Source organism: Rattus norvegicus, chromosome 16 (genome assembly GCF_021556685.1).
Source record: "Rattus norvegicus strain SHRSP/BbbUtx chromosome 16, alternate assembly SHRSP_T2T, whole genome shotgun sequence".
NCBI classification, from domain to species: Eukaryota; Metazoa; Chordata; class Mammalia; order Rodentia; family Muridae; genus Rattus; species Rattus norvegicus.
The window spans coordinates 52,358,378-52,380,437 of NC_141549.1; the positions used below are offsets into that span (position 1 = coordinate 52,358,378).

Below are 22,060 nucleotides of genomic sequence, written 5' to 3' on the forward strand. Positions count from 1 at the left end.
CAAGTGTCTGCTTCTGCACAAGCTGTTTCATTCAGAATAAGTCCCTTTCCTCTTCCTAACATCCCCTTCAGAGCATGTGGAGTCCCCTTCTGGAAGCTTGATTCAAGGCTTGGTTCTTACTTGTTTAGTTCTATTGACAACTTCAGCAAGTGCCCAGACACAGAAAATGTCCTGCCCAATGCCAGGTCCTGAAGTTATTACATTAGCACATATGATTAAGGGAATTCACACCGAGAGGTGAAGGACTGAACGATGGGGCCTTTCTTCCTAAGGTGCTGCTATAATCTGCTTAGGGGCCTGGAAGAATATTAACAAGGGTGGTGACACACAGCGGGCTGTAAAGGTTGGGGACAGAAAGGCTCCCTTCCAGACTGAGGATAAGGGACACTGCAAGCTTAGTGTCTTGACTCTGCCGAGGCTTTGTAGTGTCTGACATCCGGCTCCTACTCAGTGCCGACCAGCACTTAATAGCTAAATAAATAAATGTTTGTGAGGTAAGATCTACATCTCATAGATGGACCCTTGATCAAGCAAAGTGTGGCCTCTGACCCCTGCCTTGGGCTCCCTTCGGAGTGATTAACACCTTCGGGCGAAGAACTTCCTAGGACAGAGGGTTGGAAGGAAGGGACTAGATATTGGACGCAGCCACGTCCCTTGGATTTAAACCCAGAAGGGGACGCCAGATGCACATGGCCCTGCCCCGGCGGGGAGGCGCGAGTGATTCGGACCCCCAGGGCCCGCGTGTGGCGGCGACAGTGGCGGGGTGGCCCTGTCGCTTCTAAGGATCAGGCCGGAGTTGCCCCGTGGGCCATTGGGGCGGACGTGTCGCGGCGCTCATGGATAGGGACCCGCCTTTACTTTGCTCCCTTAGGCCCGCGAGGTCCCTGGTGAGGTCACCGAGGGCCACTCTGAGCGGGAGGCTCGGGGGGCGCTGCGGCCCCGGACACGCCCCGGACACACTCCCAGCGCTTTTGCACACTTCCCCACCGCTAGGAACAGCCAAGGCACGGGGCGCGGCGTGGGGGTTGGGGGTGGGGGCGTTCTGTGCCCTTACTGTTTGTTGGGACTTCTTCCCAGGACAGCATTCCCCACCCTTTCCTCTCGAAAGTCTTGTGGTTTCCCTAGAAGACGGAAAGAGGTTGGGAAGGTTGCAGACTTTTTTCTTTAGACTTCTTTCTCGTCCAGAAAACTCCTAAATCCCCAAAGGGTCTGGCGGAGAGGAGACACCTCGGGTTGGAGAGGAGGGAGCGAGCCGAGCATTCCTTCGCCCTCCCGCCTCCCACCTGGCCTCGCCGCTCCCCTCCCCCGCGCGGGTTCAGCCCCGCGTCCCGCCGCGGCCGCCCCGGCAGCTGCAGGGTTAAGCTCAGGAATGTGGCGGCGAGGAATGTGCATGCAGATGAGGCGGGCGCGGGGCGGGCCGGGGGCGGGCCGCATGCTAATCGCACGCAAATGAGGAGGCCAGTCGCCGCCGGGCCGTTGCTCCGCGGAGCTTCCCGGATCCGAGCCCAGACGGCGTCGGCCGGGGCAGCCTGGGCGCCGCGACCCTCGGCAGCCACAGGGGGACGGGGAGGAGGAGGAAGAGGCGGAGGCAGCGGCGGCAAGGAGGAGGAGGGCTCGCTCGCCTGTTCCGACGCAGACATGGTGGACTGATCCCCGGCAGGGCTGAGAGCAGGGATTCCTGAGGCTCCTCCGCGCGTGGCCCGCTGTGCCCCGAGCCCCGCACGCCCCTCGCCGGCACTCGCGTTCCCGCCGCGCCCCGCGCCGGGTCCCTATGGAGGCGCCGCTCGCCGGCGAGGCCGCCGACCATGCCTAGGAGAGCCGGGAGCGGGCAGCTGCCGCTACCCCGGGGCTGGGAGGAGGCCAGGGACTACGACGGCAAGGTTTTCTACATCGACCACAACACCAGGAGGACCAGCTGGATCGACCCTCGGGACAGGTGGGCGGCCGGGCCCCGGCCGGGTGCGGGGACCCGCCTCGGGAAGTGCTGCGGCGACTGTTGTCTGGGAGACCTGGAGGATGCGGGGGGCGTGGGGCGTCTCCTGTTCTGCAACTCTGAGGGGCTCCGGGATAGGCGCGGGACCGGCCTAGGCGCGGCTGTGTCTGCCCGCCAGGCGCCCCTTCTTGGGCCCCATTGCCCACTGCCTTCCCCACGCCCCTCAGGGACTTGTAGACACTCCCTGGCCCAAGGGAAGGGCCGGATTGGTGCCCTGGATTGGCACCCTAAGTCCAGTTAGCCGGCTCAGGGTGGGGGGCACTTGACCCCTCTTTAGACCTCCGGTGTGCTCTTTAAAGTTGGTCAGATGGAGGGGGAGGGCACCTTTCGACCTCTGTGAGGCACGCTGAGCTCAGGGCCTCCCGGAGGCCTAAGTGATGGTGAACATCTAGCCATCTGGGCCACCTGTGGCATCTCTCCAGCCCTACCTACCTAGCTCCTGAGCATTGACTGCAAGCTTTTACTAGGGCGCACCCCGAACCATGCCCTAGGTCCTGTACGTGGAGAGTGGGGTCCCAATCCTGGCTCGACCTTTGTAGCTTTGCCCCTAAGATTAAAAAAAAAAGTTTTGGAATTTTGCTTCTAACCTTAGTTCCTCACCTGAAAACTTGGGTCAGATTTTCTTGTGAAATGGCATGGAGACTGGGACTGAACCTTGGCTACAGATACGGGTAGCCCAGACTTGAAGCTTAGCCTGATTTTGCACAGGTCTCACGACAAGCATTTTTGTTCTTACCTGGAGATCTGAGCAAGTAGGCAGACATCTGAGAAGTTCAGGAGCTGAAGTTTAGTGGAATGCTCACCAGTGTTCTGTTTCTCAACTTTCTCTTCACTTTTAGGAGGAACATTTCTTAGAATTAAAGTTGTTAGAGGGCGCAGTATGGTCTCACACATCTGGCTAAACTCAGCACTTGTGAGGTGAAAGGCGGATCAGGAGTTCAAGGCCAATTTGGGTTATTCGAGATCCTGTCTCAAAAAAAAATTTAAAAAAAATAAAAATAAAGGAATACTAGGGTGCATTTTTTACTTGTAAATTTGAAAACTGTCCTTAAAGAGGTATTTTTGTTTTGTTTTGTTATTTTTTTCTAGACCGCCTCATACTGTATTGTATTGTCAGCTCAGGCTAACTGGCTTGGGACACATTATGTAACACAGGCTGGTACCAAACTCACAGCAATCCCCCTGCCTCAGCCTCCTCAATGCAGGAATTACAGATGCTAGGCACCGAGCCGGATTTGTTCCTCGTTGTAAATTCAATATCTTGTCGGGGATGCCCCTGCCCTTTGCAGTTTTAGCATTCCTGAAAAGTCCTACATGGTCTGAGAGGTCATAGCCTTTTCAGGAGCTTTTCCTGTTAAGCCCCACCCCCTCTTCTTAGTTTGAAACACACTTTTCTATTCGCTATCCCCAAGCACTCATTTCCTACAACTATTGTATGTGAAAGCTATTAAAAAGCAGTTATAAGAAAATCCCGAATGATATATATTTATGGAACAATCCTTGTTAAATTATCCATGAAGATAAGGTTTAGGTTTCCCTCATGTTGAGGAAAGACACCTGTGCCCAGGCCTCACCTCCGCACACCCCACAGGCCATTGCTGACTCCACGAAGGTTCTGACGGGAGTCACACCTCCATAGTCTCTCCAGGCACATTAGCTGTCATAAACCTCACCATGCTCCAAGCCTATTACTTATACGTTTGCACTTTGAAACTACTTAACGGACAGCAAACGTCGGTGCGGATGGGTGCGCACATGGCGGTGGTTTTGTGGGGCACCTGTATAAATATTTGACTTTTACAGTTGTATGGCAGCTCTGCGGACACTCGGAGTCTCCGGCTCACTGCCGCCAAAAAGCTTAGGCTTTCTAAGCATTCATTCCCCTGCCTCGGCTCACGTGCTTCCTATCACCTCACATTTGTCTACTGGAGAGGATTATAAGATGTGCAGGGGCTGGGTGAGGCAAACAGAAAGGGAAGTTACATGACTTGGTTTATCCTTAGCACCACTTTCTTACACAAGCCAGACGTGCCATTTGCTTCAAACTGGAAAGGACCAGCAGGTACTGTGATGCTGATTTACCAAGTCCTATGCTGGGGACCAACAGTTTTGACTAAGATGAATTCTTCTTTGAGTTTTCTTTGCAAGCTGCTAGGGCTTTCAGTACTTGAGGATATACATGTGAATTATTAGATTTCTGAAGTTTGGTATGAGAACTTTGGAAGCTACTCTGTGACAGCAGCCACTGTGATATGTCAGTTTAAATTATGCTTTCTTTTAGTGCAGCTTTGGGACAGTAAATCTTCCTACACAGTGTTTGAACTGATTCGAGAAGGTATTTGGAGTAACTACTAACTCTTGTTAATTTTGCCACACAGCCGACATGGAAAGAGAGCTGTTTCCCAGGCCAGCAGGGAATGGGTGGGTCCTTCTGCACGGTCAGATTGCAAATCCTGAAAGAAAAAGGGAAAACGGCTCGAGATGCTGTGGGCCTGCAGTGCTGTTGGATCTTTAAAGCCACTTCATTAAAGTGGTCAGAAAGATTCCTCCATTCACTGCTGTTACTTTCCTTCCATTAAGAGTGAGCATTTTGCTTTTGATGGTTCATCAGGAGTTGTCTGGTATTTCTGGTTGGACAGAGAGCTGTGTTGAGTGAATGGGAGGAGGCTGGAGGATTCTACAGTATCATAACCTCATCCGAGGAGTAGTGGCAGTAGAGCATGGGGTCAGTCGTGTTTTCAGATACTTTAGCCTTTTGGAGCTAGGTCACGTCATGTAGACTTTGCTGGGGCTACAACAGCTCTCGTTTCTGTTGTGCTCAGCCCAGTTTCTGAATCCACTCTAAAATGTGGGTAATACCACTCCCTCATACAACGTTTTCAACTCATAATTAGGACCCAAATAGTATTACTTGCCCTGGCAATACTTTTTTTTTTTTTTTTTTTAATTTAATGCCTGTCCCATGCCTGTGAAGTGTCTGTCCTCAGTGGCCAGAAGAGGGGCATTGCGTTCCCCTGGGGTTGGAGTTGCAGATGGCTGAGTGCTGCCACGTGGATGCTGCTCCTAGGTGGCCTCTGGGAAACGGTTGTTTGATCCCCAAAGGGGTCTCCACACATGGGTTGAGAACTGCAGCTCTGGACCTCTTACTTTGCTCATCAAGAAGATTTTGACCACACCACTTAGTGTTTATGATGTTATGGTGGCCAAATGTGTTGGTGTTTTAAAACACTAGATCCCACGGAGGAGAAAGGAAGGGAAGGGCTGCCTCTTGGAGTAGAGGATGATGTGAGCAGGCAGGCTGTTCTGCGTTCTTCTCCTCCTTGCACTGGATGGGTGCTAGCCACAGATGTCGTCGTATTTTTTGACCACTGAGGCTTACAGGTTGCCACACAAAGGAATTCTATGTTAGGACTGATGGACCCCAATCTGTAGCTTATGACTTCGGGTTGGGTACAGAGCAGCTTGTGGCTTGTGTTGAAGAGACTTGTATGGCGGTGGGTTCGTGAAGGAGGAAGGAGCGCCGGTGAGCATCATTGATGTCAGGCAGATGCGTCTTCCCACACTCAGTTGCGGGCACACGATTAGGATCCCAGGAACCCTGAATCTTTTTTTTTTTTCCCTCTGGAGCTGAGGACCGAGGGCCTCGAGCTTGCTAGGCAAGCGCTCTACCACTAAGCTAAATCCCCAACCCCCCGAATCTTTTTTCCTTTCATATTGGAGTAAGTAAATGGATCAACCCACTGCTAATGTGTAAATTTTGAAAATCCAAAATCACTGTCTTAGTCCTTTGTGTGTGGTGGATGTGAACTGAGTGTTGGTTGGGTCAGTCAAAGGCTAAACTCAAGGAAGAATGTAAGTTGAGCTACCTCTCCTACTTTAGTTTTATTTTAAGATAAAATTATACCCTGAGCTACCAACAACCGGAGATAATCAATTTTCCAGTTGGATTAGAAATAATGAGAGAAGTGAGCTACTACATTTGGAAGAATAATATAAATATGTGAATTACTTATAACAGCAACACCAAAACAAACTGAAACGAAAAACCCATCCTTGGCTCTGATCACTGGAATGATACCACCATGGTCATAGTGGTCAACAGGGTCCGCATCTGATGTAGGTGACAGTGCCAGGTGACGCTGAGCAGTGGCTGAGTGGGATGGGGTTGGAGATTGTGGAGGTGGCTGCAGGACTCTGGTTTTTAATCACTTGAGGAGGAAGCGTTCATTTCAACCTAACTATGATGTCTCCCAAGAATAACCATGGAAGTATTTCTCGTTTTCTGCACTACTGTGCTCTAAGAGTTGCTTGCTACATTTGAATGACTAAGGTTTCTTCTATGACTCTAGTGGTCTGTCATCTGCAGTTTAATTTTGCTGCAAGATTCGGGACAATGGTTGGCTTTCAAGAAAGACCGTTATTTATAAACAGGCGATTTGTCTTGAGCTGCAGATTGCTAAGTTGTCAGCTGCAGTCAGCCTTTGTGACGTGTCGGCTACAAGCAAGCGGTATTTAAGTTTAATGAGAGGAAGCCTGGGGTCCTGCAAAGTGTGGAAGCTGCCTGCAGGCCCTGCTCTGCCTTGTAAGTGGCACTTACTTCCTTTTCTGGGAATATCCTATAGAAAACGAGGCATTCTCTGTGTAGGGGTGTGACCAGCTTCATCTTGCTCATGTGGGAGCTGGGGACATGGCAGGAAGCAGCTACTGCCCTGATGTGTGGGTCGCTTCACAAAGACTTCAAATCTGTGTGTGCTGGGGCTGTAAACATGACTGACGTTGGTTGACTGACTTTTGTTAGATTTTGGACTTAATCTTTATCTTTATCCACGTCTGAAATTGAGAAAATTACTACATACCTCTAGCATGTGGGACAAGAAAGAAAATTTTAAAGGCACTGGGTGAGGGCGCAAAACGATCTAAGAAAATGTAAATGTAGAATGTTTTGACCATCTTGAATGTTGTCTTCTTAGTCACACATTCACGATATTAGCTGAAGTTTACAATTCTGTGGTTTGTTTTTTTAATTATATTCACACTGTTAGGCAACCCTAACTACAGTGTTCCTGGACCTCAAAATGATCCCACCTATTAAAACTCACTTCCTACTGTACCCCCTGAGGCTTTTGGCAGTCACTGATCTACATCCTGTGTCTGGTTTCCCTATGAGCGTCTAGTATAGACAGAGTAGCACACTGTGTATCCCTCTGCCACTGGCCTCTTCCACTTAGCAGTGCTCCCAGGGCGTCCTCCTGGTGGCCTTACTCGGAGCTTCATCTCTTTTATGCCCCACATGGCAATTCTATACTTAGAATTTACATTTATATTTATATTACTATATTTATTTGTAGTAATATATTTATATTACTATATTTATACTTAATGTATTTACTAAAATTTTATATTTATTATATTTACTAAATATCAAATATTTTTAGTATACAATTTTATACTTATTTTAGCAAGCTACAATATCAGATTTGTTATTTTAATGTAAATACATATGGCAGTGTTTAATATTTTAACATAGTAGTCCCTTTAAAAAAAGATTGTGGGGGTGGAGCAACACCTTTAACCCCAGCACTCGGGAGGCAGAGGCAGGCACGCGGCTATAGAGAGCTCCAGGATAGCCAGGGCTAAGGAGAAACCCTGCCTCAGAAAAGCAAAAACAAAACAAAACGTGTAACGTGTGTGTGTGTGTGTGTGTGTGTGTGTGTGTGTGTGTGTGTGTGTGTGTGTGTGAAACACTGTAACTTGACCAGGAAAAACTATGTCAGAGACATTTCAACCTTTCTTGGTTTTGCGTTTCTCTTTCTCTTCCTACTCTATCTGACCGAACGCTTTACTTATTTTATTTGAGAAAGATCTCCCTGTGTAGCCATGGCTGGCATGAAACTTACAGTGTAGACTGGGCTGCCTTCCACCTTAGAGATCCGCGTGCCTCTGTGCTGGGATTAAGGGTGTGTGCCACAATGCCTGATTGAATGATGTGAACTCTGACACTGTACATGTTACCAGTGTATCAACCAGCTTGGTGTCCCTGAAAGCAGGAGAGAGGTGAAGAAGAGTTGGTTCTAGGTCAGCCTGCTTATAATCTAGTTTGCCCAGCTATCTAGTAAAAGGAAGTTTGAAGATTGGCCTTGAAATTTCCTTTGTATTCTTTTTTTAAAGATTATATATATATATATATATATATATATATATATATATATATATATATATATATATATATACTGTAGCTGTCTTCAGACACACCAGAATAGGGTATCAGAGTCCATTACAGATGGTTGTGAGCCACCACGTGGTTGCTGGGATTTGAACTCAGGACCTCTGGAAGAGCAGTCATTACTTTTAACCACTGAGCCGTCTCTCCAACCCCCCTCTGTATTCTTTTAATTCAACCTAGTGAGTACCACTCCAATCATACGGGAAAATGCTTGAGAGGAATTAAATGTAGAATAAAGATTCCATGTACACATTACATTTTGTCTTCATGTCAGATGTGCTTGTTAGAAAGTATTTGTATGGACCATATCATGAACCCAACATGTAGTGGATGCTTTTATGAGTTTATTCTAAGTGAATTAAGAGCTGTCAATTCTACACAGCTGTTTATTAGTTAAACCTGCCTTGTTATCATTTAAAATGTTACAAGAGACCTGCAAACGTTACAGCACCCTCAGATAGCAGAGGTCACCTCAAGAGCCTTGTGTGCTGTCAGTGTTCTGCCCCAGCCCTGCCACGAGGACACCCCTTAAGTAAGTAGAGGGGCCACTTGAGAAGCCATCGCTGCTCAGAGGGACCTGAGAGGACACAACACTAAATGTGATGTGATATCTCAGGACTGAAAGGGAAAGACCAAGGAAATGTGAGGTCTTGGCTTGGTAAAGTATTGACTTAGGCACATAGGTATCTTCGTTCTGTCTCAACCTTGTCTTTCCCTGTGAATAGGAAACACCTTTGGAAATAGTTTATTAAAATATTATTAAAATTTCTTTAAATGGTTGTCTGTCTGTATATTTATTTTCATTGTTTATGTGAAAAGTAGTGGTGAGCAAACTCTGGCCTGGAGCTGAGTCCTGCCCTGTCAGCTTGTTTCCATACAGCCCTCCAGCCAGTATGGGCTAAACCAGGACAAGGTTGTGAATAGGCAGGAGCAAAGGGTGCACCGTGGCTCGAAATAGTTTCCAAAGCCCCAGAGGGTGCTCTATAAAGGAGAATGGTGGGATTCTTACATTTACTACACCACCACCACTACTTTTTTTTTTTTTTTTTATTAACTTGAGTATTTCTTATATACATTTCGAGTGTTATTCCCTTTCCCGGTATCCTGGCAAACATCCCCCTCCCCCCTCCCCTTCCTTATGGGTGTTCCCCTCCCAACCCTCCCCCCATTGCCGCCCTCCCCCCACCAGTCTAGTTCACTGGGGGTTCAGTCTTAGCAGGACCCAGGGCTTCCCCTTCCACTGGTGCTCTTACTAGGATATTCATTGCTACCTATGAGGTCAGAGTCCAGGGTCAGTCCATGTATAGTCTTTTTTTATTTTTTTTTTATTTTTTTTTAAAGATTTATTTATTTATTATATATAAGTACACTGTAGCTGTCTTCAGACACACCAGAAGAGGGCATCGGATCTCTTTACAGATGGTTGTGAGCCACCATGTGGTTGCTGGGAATTGAACTCATGACCTCTGGAAGAGCAGTCGGGTGCTCTTAACCGCTGAGCCATCTCTCCAGCCCCCCATGTATAGTCTTTAGGTAGTGGCTTAGTCCCTGGAAGCTCTGGTTGCTTGGCATTGTTGTACATATGGGGTCTCGAGCCCCTTCAAGCTCTTCCAGTTCTTTCTCTGATTCCTTCAACGGGGGTCCTATTCTCAGTTCAGTGGTTTGCTGCTGGCATTCGCCTCTGTATTTGCTGTATTCTGGCTGTGTCTCTCAGGAGCGATCTACATCCGGCTCCTGTCGGTCTGCACTTTTTTGCTTCATCCATCTTGTCTAATTGGGTGGCTGTATATGTATGGGCCACATGTGGGGCAGGCTCTGAATGGGTGTTCCTTCAGTCTCTGTTTTAATCTTTGCCTCTCTCTTCCCTGCCAAGGGTATTCTTGTTCCCCTTTTAAAGAAGGAGTGAAGCATTCACATTTTGATCATCCGTCTTGAGTTTCATTTGTTCTAGGTACTTATTTTTTGAGATAGGATTTTACTTTGTAGACTTGGCTGGCTTCGAACTTACCATGTAGCCCAGGGTGGCCTTGAATTCACCTCAAAGAACTACTTTTTACCTCAGAATGCTGGGATTAAAGATGTACACCACCATGCCCAATTCAAGCCTTAAACATATATAAATATTTAAAATAAATGTTAGCTATTTGTGATCTCCCAGCTTTTTCCTTGATCATTTATTATACAAATGGTTTCAGATACTGTATAGCAGGAGAATGAGTCCAGGGCAGCACAGAAGCCAGCTTTGAGGAATTGTCTCTGTCTTGGGTTGGTTTTCTTGCAATGAAATAAAATACACCACTTAAAGTTTTCCATAATCTATTTCTTTCTCTTTCTTTCTTTCTTTTTTCCACGTGGAGAGGTTTAATGAGAGAAGAAGAGGAAAGGAGAGGAAAGGCCAGCCGTGGGCATGTGGAGGGAAATGGGGGTGGGATGGGGAGAGAAGGGACGGGGACTGGGGTAGAGGGTGTGTGGGAGGAAGAGCAGGGAGCAGGGAAGAACAAAGAGCAAGAAGCTATAATCCATTTCTTTTGGTGGTGTCTGGAAACATGGTACCCAAGTTTGGCTTGTGAAGTTCATGGATACTGCTGTTTGCAGATACTGTATATCACCTAATATGTTGCCTTGAAACCAGGGGCTGTCCTGGGAGCCTGGTTTTGCAGTCCAGGCCTGAAATAGAGACTATTTGTATGGTATACAGATAGATTAACCAAGGCTTATTTAGTTTGGTAAGTTAACAATTACTAGGCATTTATCAGATTTATTATCATCATCATTATTATTATTATTGTTATTAATGTGTTTGTTTTGGAGACACTCTGTAGCCTATATGGTAGCTGATTTTCTGTGTGGCTGAGGATGACCTTGAAAGTTTGTTTCTCCTGCCTTCCAAGTCCTGGGTTGATAATGATGAGGAGGAGCAGGACGAGGAGGAGCAGGACCAGGAGGAGCAGGGGGAGGAGGAGGAGGAGGAGGAGGAGGAGGAGGAGGAGGAGGAGGAGGAGGAGGAGCAGGAGGAGCAGGAGGAGGAGGAGGAGCAGGAGGAGGAGGAGAAGCAGGAGGAGGAGGAGAAGCAGGAGGAGGAAGAGGAGCAGGAGGAGGAGCACGAGGAGGAGGAGGAGCAGGAGGAGGAGAAGCAGGAGGAGGAGGAGGAGCACGAGGAGGAAGAGGAGCAGGAGGAGGAAGAGGAAGAGGAGCAGGAGGAGGAGGAGGAGCAGGAGGAGGAGGAGGAGCAGAAGGAGGAGGAGCACGAGGAGGAGGAGCACGAGGAGGAGGAGCACGAGGAGGAGGAGCACGAGGAGGAGGAGCACGAGGAGGAGGAGCACGAGGAGGAGGAGCACGAGGAGGAGGAGCATGACAACGGCGATGATGATTTTGTGTACTTTCGTGGGTGTGATGTGCATTTGTGTATTTGTGTTTAGTTGTTCGAGTACACTTGTGTACGTGTGAGTGACTAAAGTTGATGTTGAATATTTGCTTCTCACCTTATCTGTTGAGGCAGTGAAGGGACGGCCCTGCCCGGAAGAGCAAGGGCAGGCAGGCAGAGCAGGTGCTTCCGTCTTCACGTCCTTGTACAGCCTCCCTCAGAAGGCGTGGCCCAGACTCAAGGGGGACTTCCCACTGAAAAGGTCTGAGTTCAGGGTCGGTCTTCCCATCTCGATTTCCCAACGATTTGATGAAGGGAAATCCTTCATTGGTGAACCCCTTGCCTTGGCTGTTAGTTAACCCCAGATGTAATTGGCTAACAACTGAGAGTAGCCACCTACTCTGTTTCTGCTTCCCGAGTCTGGGGTGCTGGGCAGTCCTCCTGCCCACCTGGTCTCCCGTGGATTCTGGATCCAGCACAGCAAGAGCCTGGTCCCTGCTGAGCCATTTCCTGAGCCCCTCTTATTAACTTATTTTCTAAATTTTAACATTTAAATTTGTTCTCTCTCTCTCTCTCTCTCTCTCTCTCTCTCTCTCTCACACACACACACACACACACACACAGAGAGAGAGAGAGAAAGAGAGAGAGAGAGAGAGAGACAGACAGACAGACAGACAGACTCAATTACCATGGCTTCAACATGGCGGTCAGAGGACAACCCTTGGGAGCCGTCTACCGTGGGAGTACATACATGTGGCACCAGGCTTGGGTCTCCAGCCATCTCATTGGCCCATTGATTTAATTGGTGAGGTAGATCCTTTCTCTGTAGTTCCAGGCCACTTTGGCCTCTTCCCTAGTGCAGGTGTGCACCACTTCCCCTGCCTTAGAAAGACTGAAGAAAGAATAGAAATAAGGATATAGTAAAATCATCCAATATCAAATTTCAAAGGCACAGGAGCAGTTCATTTTAGGAGGTACAAATATAATATGTCTTAATATATGAAAATTCTAGTTTTTTAAGTATGTGTGAGGGATAAATGAGTGTGTTTGTGTAGATATGCATGAACATGGGTGTGCATGGGTGTGCATGGGTGTGCATGGGTGTGCATGGGTGTGCATGGGTGTGGAGAGCAACTTTGGCTGTCCCAGGAAATACCAACCACATCTTTTTCGGTTGTCCTGAAGCTCCCTAATTCCCATAGGTTGTCTGGCCTCTGAGTCCAGGGATCCTCCTGACTCTGCCACCAAGCATATACCACACATAGCGCTTAATCTGTCAACCTGACACAAACTAAAGTCATCTGAGAGAAGGGAACCTCAAGTAAGAAAATGTCTCCATCAGATGGATGAAGTGGACATTTCTGGTTTGTGTCATGTGATGTTTTTCTGGATGCTGCCTTGTGAGAGGTCATGTGACGCTCTTCTGAAAACCAGACCAATAACTTCTCATTGTACTCCGGCTGATTTTGGCCGATTCTGCTTGTGTTGAACTGGACTGCTGGTATCCTGACAAGGAAGAGTGGAATCACGCCCAAGCATCTACTTCTAAACAAGTCTACGACACACTTTTCCTATTAACTTTCTTTCTCCGCTCCTCTGGTCAATGCTTTAGAAGGCATTTAAGAACCCTAAATAAAGTAGGTTTTAAAAATTTTAAGCCTGCAGGCAAGCCTTTAGGGCATTTTCTTAGTGATAGTGGGGACCCAGCCCATTGTGGGTGGGGCCATCCTTGAGCTGGTTGCTATAAGAAAGCAGGCTGAGCAAGCCAGGCTGAGCAAGCCAGTAAGCAGCATCCCTCCATGGCCACTCCATCAGTTTCTGCCTCCAGGTTCCAGCCCCATGTGAGTTCCAGTCCTGACGTCCTTCACTGATGGACTGTGGAAGCGTAAGCTGAATAAACCCTTTACCCGGCCATGTTGCTTTGGTTATGGTGTTTGCTGACATCAATAGTAACACTAAGAACATGGGTTCTGGTCACTGAACTCAGGATCTCTTGCTTGCAAGGCAAATGATTTATTAACTTTTCTATGGTAGATTGCTGTTATTTATAAGGTCATAAGCTAGTGATGATGATCAAACAATAATTCATGTAATAACCTTACTAAACAGAGAGTTGAAACCTGTTAGAGTCAAGGGTATCTGTTCTCCCAAATATACCATGTTTAATTTTGTTCTTTGAATAATTTTTTGTTTATTGTTAGCCCTGCTTTTAGTAAATGATTCATAGTTCTAAAAGTATAATAGACTATTTGGGGGCTGGAGAGATGGCTCAGTGGGTAAGATCACTGGCTAATCTTTCAGAAGGACCTGGGTTTGAGTCCTAGCACCCACATGGCAGCTCATAACTGTTTGTAGCACTTGTCCTAGGGAATCTGATGCCCTCTTCTGGCCTCTGGGGGAACTGCATGCATGTGTGTACAGACTGCAGGCAAAACTCTCATGCACATCAAAAAGTGAAGTTTGGAAATAGAACTGCCTGTGAAGCTACAGATTAGCAAATCAGGCGCTGGGAACTGGTTCTTCACCCCATAGCTTGGGAGGAGTTCAGTATGGCTTCTGTGTTTGCTTGTGCAGGGATCTCGAGTGCCTGGGCTCACGCTGGTTGACGGCTCTGCCCGTGAATATCTGTAGTAAATGTTGAGCCACAGAGATTTGTGCTGTAAATTCCTGACTGAAATTCTGCTTAACTAACAGACCGTGGAATGTGTTTTGTTTCTTTATTGATGTTTCTCTGTCCTTTTAGAAGGCTGCTTTATTAAGCAGCAGTGATCCTCAATAAAATTTAAACACGGCAACTTTTACTGCAGATTTGAAGGACACACAGTTCCATTTAGTGTAAAGCTTTAATCTCAGTTTCCTTTGCATGTGGTGTTCAGGAGAGATAAGAGTTCAGTTTTTTCCTCCCTTGAAACTGAAGAGAGTGGCTGTGTGGGATCTGTGGTGTTCCCCGGGGTCAGTGGTTATCAGACTGTCTCACTGCGCTGGCCAAGGAGCGGTTTGGACTGCTCAGTAATTCTGTCCCACGCTGCATCCCTTTCTTTTCTTTTGTCTGATTATCCACGGATTTGAATTTGGTTGAAACAGATGTTGTATTTACCTTCTCTTTGTTTCCTGTCTTTTCTGCTGAGTGGTGTAAGTCCTGACACGTAGGGCAGGAGGAGTGTGAACAGATTCCTGACTGGCAGGAGAGGATGGACGTTCAGTGCCCCGGTTGGCTATGGGTACCCAGAACTGATATGGGCGTGGCAGCCCCGTGCTCAGCCTACGGCAGTAGGAGGAGTGGAGATGCATTCGTGACGGGCTCCTCACATCCTGTAAGCGAGGACCACCTGCCACCTGCGTGACTGGATCCCAGATGATTTCTCACAACTTATTTGTGTCCATTGAGAATGGAGTCCTGTTTCGAATGTGTGTATCCCCTTTGCTTCTCTTTAGATTACCTGTCCCCACACAGGGCACAGCACTGTAGTGCTCTGTATTCATAAAAACGACATGTAAGCATTTCAAGGATCCTTTCTAAGATTTTTCCAAGATGCAGGCATCTGCCCCTGGTTTAGTTTACCTGACATGACGCTATAGTCATTCGTCATATGTATTGAAACTATTACAAATGTCATGAGGAAACAGTGCTGAGTAAAATGTGTAAGGTCTTTCATAGATTTTTATATTCAAAATTGGGGAGGACAAAGAAATTACCATAGCCTTGGTAAAGGCGGAGGCATCCTTAGAAGCACTTTGAGTTGGGAAGTCCTTCCTTTCTAAGTAAGGATCTACATTTAAATAAGATCTTTCATCTACTTGGAGATCTTGTGGGCACAGGAAAGTTCCAGACTGGGCTTTAGGGCATGATAGCTTCTAGGAGTGTGTGGCTGTTTCCATAGGAACTAGGCCAGGGTAAACATTTGATGATAGTGTCTTACTAGCCACATTGTAAGTGTGCAGTAGCCCTATGTGCATGTAAGAATGTTGCCTTCACCGCAGAAAGGTCTGTTAGGCTGCCTTCTCCCAGACAGACAGGGCAGGTGATACAGTAAGAAACTGAATGGAAGGCATGAGTGATGGTGGGACGGAGACCAACGGAGAAGAGGTGTGGCCGTTTCTGCCTTGTAGAGCATCACGCTTTTAATGCCCTTTGGGAGGTCTTAAAGATTGGAGAGTTGTAGTTGGGCAGGGAGACTGTTGAAATCCTATGTCTCAGGAGGCAGGAACAGGATTTCCTGTGAGTTTGAGGCCAGCCTGAGCTACAGGTACGTTAGTGGTAGAGCTCTTGCGTAGTCTGTGCAAGGGTCTGGGTTCAATCCCCAGCATTGAAGACGTTGAGATGCTGTGTGTGGGACCTCTGTGTTCTGTATGGAACGGTGGTGTCTCGGAACGGTGGAGGCCTGGAAGGTAAAGCATAAGTCTGTTGGCCCAAAAGCCACGTCACTCTGTAATCCTACTGTGAGGTGGGAGCCAGAGACAGGAGCAGAATCAAGAGGTGCACTGCCTGTGCAAGGTGGAAGATGGGAACCAACTCCTGGGAGCTGCCCTCCCACCTGCAAATGTGCGTCACAGTGTGCGTGCCTCTGTGTGTGTCTGTGCACATGAATAGTAAGGGAAACATGCAAATAGTTAAAGGAGATCACTCCTCCCTAGAGAAGGGATCAGAGATGCTACTGTTGGTGAAAAATTGTTGGAGCTTGGATTATGGTTTTTGCAATGGGAAACAGTGAATGGATTTCTCTGGTTTTAGGTTGAAAAAAGAAAAGAAAAAGAACATGCTAACAGTGCAGGTGCTGGGAGCCTGTGTAGGGTGGGGGATGGGATGGGAGGAGGTGCTTTTGGACTTACTGATGGGGAGAGACCAGGGGGAGGATGGTAAGCTGGTTCCTGATTGTCCTGGAAATCCAGATGTGTAGACCTAAGGTGTTCAAAAATGACATCGAGTACACACCTGGACATAGGGTCTGGAGTTTAGGATGTGGCTCAGAACTGGAGAGACACAGCATTTAAAGATGTTGGACCTCGAGGCATGGGTCAGTGTGTACGTGTGTTTTGAGAGTCTTCTAGCCAAGATGGCTTAATTTTTTTTTTCACTAGGAACATACACCTTATACTTACTGAACATTGCTGTGCTGAAGATGATAACGATGTTAATGCATACTGCTTATTGAGCCCCTCATGTGTTCTCTCATGGCCTATGAGGGCAGGCACTGTGTCTTGTTCAGTTACATTTTAGTGGCCATCTGTGCATAAAATCTTAATTTATCGGACAAATGAAACCTTCGATGGCTCTGATGTCACCTGCTGCTATGGTGTGAGCGAAGTTCGGATTTGCCCTCCACACACTCAGGGGTGTCTCCGGTCTTTGGGGGGCTGTCTGCGAAGGATTTGAAGTTCTCTTAAGAGGAAACCAGCTTGGCCACTCTCCTGCCTGGGTGGCTTCTGCACTGTGATGCCATCTACCCACAAGGTCTTCACCAGAGCTGAGCAGAAGGGGACCATGTGACCTTGAACCTCAAGCCCTTTCTTAGTAGAGGTAGCCAGTTTTGAATATTTTGGTATTATAAGAACGAGCTGAGTTAGTACACCCCCAGTTTAGGAACCGGAGGCTTTCAAGTTAAGGGACTTGTCACAAGGCATGCAGCTTTGGGGTGGGATGGCAGATGTAGGAGTGCGTGCTTGACTTGAAGGCTTTGCTCTAGCCACCATCTAGTGCCATCTACAAGCACTCCCTGGACAGCCTGTGCCCTTGTCAGGTGCTTGGGAGTCACAGTTACCTTGGAGGACTTAGTGTAAAATTCATTGTTGACACTTCCTCACCTTAGCTGTCACTTCTCTATCTTGTAGGACTTGATTCTAGCTTCTGTAGTGTGTACCGTGTTTGCCACCTCCGACGGACCTACTGCTTTCTCAGTCTGTTGTCCAATCTTTCCAGGTTGAGCGGGTAGGTACCAGTTAGTCAGATCATGCACAGCATTATTTATTTATGCCCCTGCTCAGGACTAACAGCAAGATGGCCTGGCAGTATTAGTTGCACAAATACACCTAATTTGATTCTGTCACTTGTGCCTTAATCCAGTGTTCTAACTTCTTTCAGAGGCTGAGATCCGACACGCTATAAATCCTCTTTATCCCTGTCATCTGGTTCTAAAACCCCTTTGCCCTTGGACTGTAGCTTCCCCCTAGCTCTGCTCCAATAACCACCGTCCTCCACCTGCGCACGCCCTCCGGGCTTCACCCTCCTTAGAGGATCCTCGAACTAAGGAGTGGACTTTTTTCTGATCATGGCAGGTTCTCCCTTTCCTGTACAGCTCTTTTCGTCAGTGTCAAACCTGATTTGATCTGTTGTGAGTGAACCTGGGTTCTACTACAGATGTGTGAACTACAGACCTTGATTGGAATTCCTTTCTACCTTGACTCTTGTAATTAGTCTTAAATCTTGGGTGGGCAGGGTAGTGTCAGTTAATCTCTCAGTACTTTTGGTGTTTGTGGTAACAGCAATATACAGTGTATCTGCTTCTATTTGGGCTCCTACTGTTTACTTCCTTAGAGAGCCTAGTTTGTGAACTCTAATTAAGCACTTGGATTATGCATGCAAAAAGTCTTTTGTTCCTGGGTTGCTATGAGCAACAGTTGGAAAAGTTAACCTTCCCGATCAATAGGAGTTGTGGACAAATGTGCAAGTGTTAGCAGATTTTGAGAAGTGCGAGTGTTGCACCTATAACAAACTGCCAAGCAGTTTGACCATAATTATGGCGAAGGAAGAACACATTAGATGTGAATGATCAGAACATTCCTAAAATTCTATTCAAATGAGGCTAGGCCTTGCTGGGCTCTGGCAGAGTAGCCGAGGAGTGAGTTTTTAGCTGCTTGTCTGACTGGCTTTGCTGTTGTGTCTAAAAGTGGTTTGTGCAGTGGTTTGAGGGACAGCCCATGACTTACCTGGAATTTGCCTAACGTATTAAATAGTTTTTTCCTTTCTCAGGCGAACTATCTCCTCTCTTCCACACAGCCCCCACCCGCCGTCTGCTCTAAACTGGCCAACTCCGACGACTACAGGAGTTGTGTGGTTCTCTTGTATGATTTGCTTTTTGAAAATTATATTTCTTTGTGCTTTTTAAATTAACTGTTTACTTACATAAATTCGTGGCAGTAGTGAAGAACACAGATTGGCCCCTTTGAATAAAAGTCGAGAACAGGAGTTCTTAACTTTCCTAATACTGCAACTCTTGAGTTCAGTTCCTCATGTCATGGTGGTCCCAACCATAAAATTATTTTGTTGCTACTTCATAACTGTAATTTTGTTACTCTTATGAGTCACATCTTAAATATCTTATATATAGATATCTGATATGTGACCTCCCCCAAAGGAATAACAACACACAGGTTAAAAACCTGGTCTAGAGCCTTTAAACATCCATAGGTATTCTCTCTCCAGAAGCCATGGGGAATTGGGCTAGGCTGTAGAAGTGGACTAGACAAGGGAGGCATAGAGTGGGGATATGATTTAGGGGTTTACGGTGACAGGAACAGTAATTGTTTCTCCCTCCTAGGACAGAGTGCTCATGGAAGAGGAGCCTGGGTTCTCCCTGCGCCCTTCCTCTGCCCTAATTCTGTTGGGAGCAAACCCTAGTGGATAGTTGGGCATAACTTGTGAGGAATTCTGGAAGGGCCAGCGGAGTGCGCCTCCATCCAGGAGGAGCGCCCACTCTCATGCCTGCTGCTCAGTGGATGTAAACTTTGCCCGTGTGTATTCCAAATGGTGATTTTAAAAAAGTCATTTTTTAATGTCAAATATTTAAATTGCAGTTTGCATATCTTACTAAGTTGACACATGTATAAAACTACAGGGATAATTTTAGGCGTCAGTTATAAAAGGCCCTGGATTATGCCTCATTGACAACTAAGCAGTGCGTCCATTGATGCTGGTCGGTGGGTTTTTAAGGAAGACCACAATGGAAGTGAAAACGTCTGATTTCATCCCAGGGCCAGAAGTGATCCTGCAGCTAGAGAGAAGAAGCATCATCTTTACAACTATAGAAAGGGAGTTTTGCTACTAAGTTAACCAGTAATTTGGAGATAAAAAAACAGGAAAATTGGTTTTCCTTTTCTGGTTTTAGGGCAATGAGGAATCAGTTGGAAAAACCAGTTATCTTAAGAAATTTAGGGTCAGCTACCTGAAAGGGTGTTTATTTGTACATTTTACTGAAAAAGATCCTGTATGTGTGTTCATGAAGCGATGGCACGCAGAGTGACACATTGTGAGTTGATAACAGAGAAGATTTCATTCTGAGACACAAAGATCTCCACAATAGTTTTATTTTAGTTAAACTAATGTAGAAAGCCATACATTCTGACATTTGTAGACTAGCCATTTTGAGCAGGAGTTTTTATTAATGGCTCTTCTGGGAGGCAACAGAATGCAGATTGGGAGAAGTTGAAGTTTATGTAATAGTTCTGGAAGCCATTCGAAATGATTCTATACGTAATTGTATTGTTTAAAAAGTCATAAATTAATAGAAGTCTGCCTTTACAAGAAATAAAATGTTCAAATGTCTCACGTTTGTAACTGAGAGCGAAGTATTTAATATTATTTAACTTTATGGTGTCTTTATCTACAGAGCAATTGTCTTGAGGTCTTCTGGTGTAAGGCAGACTTGAATATAAAATGCATTAACATTCGTTTCTCATAGCATTGGACATTGAGTCTGGGCCTCACATGTCAGGCAAACGCTCCACCTTGAGCTGCCACACAGTTCCTGAGTCACAGTTTAAAAAGCACTGGTGTAGGAGAGCATGCTGAAGTTGTTGATGTGTTAATCCCTTGTGATGATTGATGCCTTAATGTAGAGGCACAAAGTTCTCTATGGTGAAGATTGTCAGCGGAGGGAATATCTTTAATTCCTTTGTCTTAGTTTTGCTGGGTTAAAAGAGCACCACTTGGTTACCTGATTTAGTTAAACATTAGTCCAAGTTAAAAAGTTCTGTGCAGTTGAAGATCATCTAAACTGAAAATTCCTTGTTTCTTTTTATTCCCAATGATGACAGGACAGTTCTATAAAGTTCATATTTTAGTGTCCATAAGTAAAATTTTCTCGTACTAAAGCCTGCTCATCCATTTCCAGATTGCCTGCCTTCCCACTGTGACGGCAGAATTGAGGAGGGACAGAAATCGCGTGGCCCACAAAGGCTAAATCAGTCCTCAGGGTCTTTCAAAAGAAGTTTATGGAAGTAGCTTAAAGAAGGGAGGATTTATTTTGGTTCACAGTTTGCAAGGTTATAGTTCATTATGATGGGGAAAGTATGGCAGAGTTCATGGCAGAGAGAGAGAGAGAGAGAGAGAGTGTGTGTGTGTGTGTGTGTGTGTGTGTTCTTACATGGTTCCCAACAAGGAAGCAGAAAGAGAGCTAGAGGGGACCAGAGCTGGTCTCTAACCCCAAAGGTCTACCTCAGTAGCTTGTACCACAGAGAAGTGTCAAACATCACCCCAGCTGAGACTATGTTCACAAGCTTGTGGAGGACAGACATTTCAGAGACAAACTATCTATCTCAGTGAAACCTTTTTGAGAAACTGCTTCTCCAGAACCCACCCACCTCTGAGCAGTGCATTCTTGCTGTGCAGTCTTGGCGTCCAAGTCAATCATTTGCCTCTGTGGACTCTTTTCCTGGGCACCTGAGTTTTCTGCCCCATTGGTCAGTATGTCTGACTTCATGTATTAACAGGCTCTCGGACTAGCAACCTGTGATGGGAAAACAGGTTTGTTGGGAATGTTGAGGGCAGTGTGTGTGTGTGTGTGTGTGTGTGTGTGTGTGTGTGTGTGTGTGTGTTTCCTGTCTGTGCTGGTAAGTTATAACTTCTGTGAAAGTGAGAATGGAATGTAGTGTGTGTGTGTTCCTACTGTTGTCACTTAAGGGGCGACCAGGAGTTGGTGTTCGTTATGAGTCTAACGTGCATCATCTGACATTTGCAGCAACTTCTGATTCCCTGAGATAGATGTTGGTAATTCATCCTACATTGCTGCACTGTTTGCTGTGAGCCATGGATCCCTCAAGGCTCTCACGGACATGATTTCATCCCCGGCTTTAATGAGTATGTCTATTTAGTTTGTTGTACAGGACGACTTCAAGGTCTTCCTCACTTGCTGCTGTCTGTCTTGGTTTTGGAGGCAGGGTCTCTCACTGACCCTGGAGCTCACTGATTGGGTAAGGCCTCCTGGCCATCAAGGCCCACAGGCCCTCCAGCCTCCACATGCTGAAACATAGACATATTTACTGTGGGTCCTGGGGATTCAACCTCAGGTCCTCATGCTTGTCTTATGAACACCTCACTGACAGCCATCTTCCCAGCCTTGTCTCCCAATTCTTCCCACAGCATCTTGGAGCGCACACGTTCAATTGCTCTAGCATTTGACTCCTAGTTTAATTTGCTGTCGTAGTCATTAAAAAAACAAAAGCAAAAACAAAAAACCTGTTACTTAATTATTTCGCCGACTCTCCC

At 46.6% G+C, this 22,060-nt stretch overlaps 2 protein-coding genes across 1 annotated transcript in view; both read left to right on the forward strand.

The window, feature by feature from the left end:
- Positions 1-22,060, forward strand: part of Erich1 (glutamate-rich 1) — a gene marked incomplete at its 5' end in the record, with an annotated part of 52,793,804 nt that overhangs the window by 21,487,818 nt on the left and 31,283,926 nt on the right.
- The window catches only part of Wwc2 (WW and C2 domain containing 2), a 164,197-nt gene continuing 143,226 nt past the window's right edge, over positions 1,090-22,060 (forward strand). The window contains 1 exon segment of the mRNA NM_001109111.1: positions 1,090-1,936. Within this exon segment, the coding sequence (NP_001102581.1) occupies positions 1,806-1,936 (131 nt within the window). The 5' untranslated portion in view covers positions 1,090-1,805.